The sequence below is a fragment of the Austrofundulus limnaeus genome, unplaced genomic scaffold (assembly GCF_001266775.1).
Source record: "Austrofundulus limnaeus strain Quisiro unplaced genomic scaffold, Austrofundulus_limnaeus-1.0 Scaffold1673, whole genome shotgun sequence".
Classification (NCBI taxonomy): Eukaryota; Metazoa; Chordata; class Actinopteri; order Cyprinodontiformes; family Rivulidae; genus Austrofundulus; species Austrofundulus limnaeus.
In genome coordinates, this window is record NW_013954075.1 from 61,326 (window position 1) to 63,661 (window position 2,336).

Below are 2,336 nucleotides of genomic sequence, written 5' to 3' on the forward strand. Positions count from 1 at the left end.
TTATTTTACAGTTAAAACATATTTTATTAAATAAAGTCTAATGTTTTAACTAATCATGGATCCCTTTAAGGTTCTTTGTGGTTTTGAGTGATTTTTGGCCCTCCTAGGCCCCATTTACAGGGTTATTGATGGTTTTTGGTAGTTTAGGGTAACAGTACTGCTGCCAAACTAAAAATCCAACATTGCTGCCACAGCTAAAATGCTACATTTACCACTTTTTTGACACATTTGCCTCAAATTTGGGATGGTAATTCGTCAGAGCAATCTCCAAACAACCGTATATTCAAATCTTATAAAAACAATTTGTTAAAAGGAGTTTGGCACGTGGCAATCCTCTCGAACTATTCTAGCCGGCAGGAGCGTGCTCGTTACGTCATCATGCTCCCGGCGCGTCTGAACAGGAAGCAGGTGGAAACTAAATGATTTCTGTTGTTTTTACGGTAAATTTACTGGATTTACTTGTGTACAGTGAGTTACTGTAGATTTGAACTGTGTGGAAACAGCAGCACAGAAACAAATCTCCTTGTTTAAAACAAATAAAGAAGTCATGGAAGAGTTTTTACTTTGTTTTAGGTGAAATATGGAGGCTAAAAGTGGTAAATGTTGGTTTGTCTGTGCACAAAACTGAATAAAAAGTTATAAACTGGTTTTTAGTAAATGTTTCTGTTGTATTCGATTTATTAATACAATAAAGTGATTTATCTGATTCAAAGATCCTGTCAGCTAAATAATGAATGATTTCTTCATAGTTTCAGATCTGATCAGTTGATCACATATTAAATTATATTTTATTGACACCAGTAATTAAATGAYTGTGTTTTGTGGTTTCCCCTCAGAGGAGGGTGCGGACCCTCAGTCGGTGCTGCAGGAGGCCACAGACCTGCTCCACACCAAGTTCGGGTTCCACAGCATCACCATCCAGGTGGAGCTTTACTCTGAGGACATGAGCCACTGCTCCTGCTGTCAGGACCCCAGAGACTGAGACCCAAACTGGRCCCGACTGGACCCGGACTGGCTCAGACCTGCTCCCACAACATTCGGTTCTGGTGGACCGCTGACAACTGTGGTAGATTTACAAGTTGGCTTTAAAATCACAAAAACATCCAGGTTGAAGAGTTTTATTTAAAGTCCACCCGAAAGTCTCACTTTTATAAAAAAATGTATAAAAGTCTGGAGCATTTTCACTAAAAAGATAAACAAAAGAATAAACCTTCAATAGAAAATTATTTAAAATCATTTAAAAAATAATTTTAAAGTCTATCAGTTTTATCTGTTCTATCGGCTCAATAAAAAAACATACATATTTACACATTTGCCACATTTTACTCATAGTTACCTGCTTATGTAAACATCATAATTAGCAGATTTACCAAGAACACATGGGTAGAGTTATGTCGTTTAACACAAACTTGTCTCCATCATCTGTGCTGAGCTTTTATGAATATACAGTACGTGCAGGATGTTTGATAAAACTGTGTAAAGTTGTCCTACGAGGAAGAAAATCTTAAAACCCTCTGTCAGAATAAATATGGTGGTTCACAAAGTGCAAATACTTCAAATAAATACATTCATAAGCAGTCAAAACGTAAAGCTGTAATTATCCTAAGTTGAAGTATAAAACAGTATTTGAGTGACAGCATTACAAGTTTTAAGAGAACCATCACAGAAGTGGGCAGATCCCTATTTCTGCTTTAAATGACTCATTTTTGTTCAATATTCAACTTAAATCTAGACTTAAATCAAGAACTTCCCTCGTCTRTATGTAAAAAGATTATGGTCAGAAAAGTTCGGTTAGTTTCTGATGCAAAGTTTGATCACGATGAGGAAGAACCAAAACGTCCACTTTGTTGGTTTTCACTAGATGATACGTGACCCATCATATTGAAATGAGGATTAAGTCAAATTTGGTCAGAATGAAGTACCGTATTTATTCATGTATAATACGTAAAATTTAATCCATAAAATCATCCATAAAGTTGGGGTGTAGTACTATACTTGGATAAATATTTTTACTTATGTATTTTAACTGAAATATCGGCTTCATTCACAAAATGCCTGAGTCCGGAAATGAGACCGCGTCGTAAAAATCAGTTGAAGCGAGCTCACCTCTGACACTCCTCCGTGCTTCAGAGTGAGATAATAACAGATCCAAGCAGGTGAYATGATGTGAAAAAAGAGAGAAAAAAGTATTCCTTCACCTCAGTAATGATAACAAACTAATGACATTAGYGTGTGACCGAGCCGCTCCTGGAACAACAACAAACACATGTTCGTCTGTAATGGCTGCCGTCTACCGGTGTTCTGAAAAAGTTTATATCCCTGAAAAAATGTTTCCC

At 36.6% G+C, this 2,336-nt stretch overlaps 1 protein-coding gene across 1 annotated transcript in view; it reads left to right on the forward strand.

The window, feature by feature from the left end:
- The window catches only part of slc30a2 (solute carrier family 30 member 2), a gene marked incomplete at its 5' end in the record, with an annotated part of 12,573 nt that extends 11,471 nt beyond the window's left edge, over positions 1-1,102 (forward strand). Inside the window, 1 exon segment of the mRNA XM_014033248.1 lies at positions 837-1,102. Within this exon segment, the coding sequence (XP_013888702.1) occupies positions 837-982 (146 nt within the window).
- Positions 1,103-2,336: the final 1,234 nt, after the last annotated feature.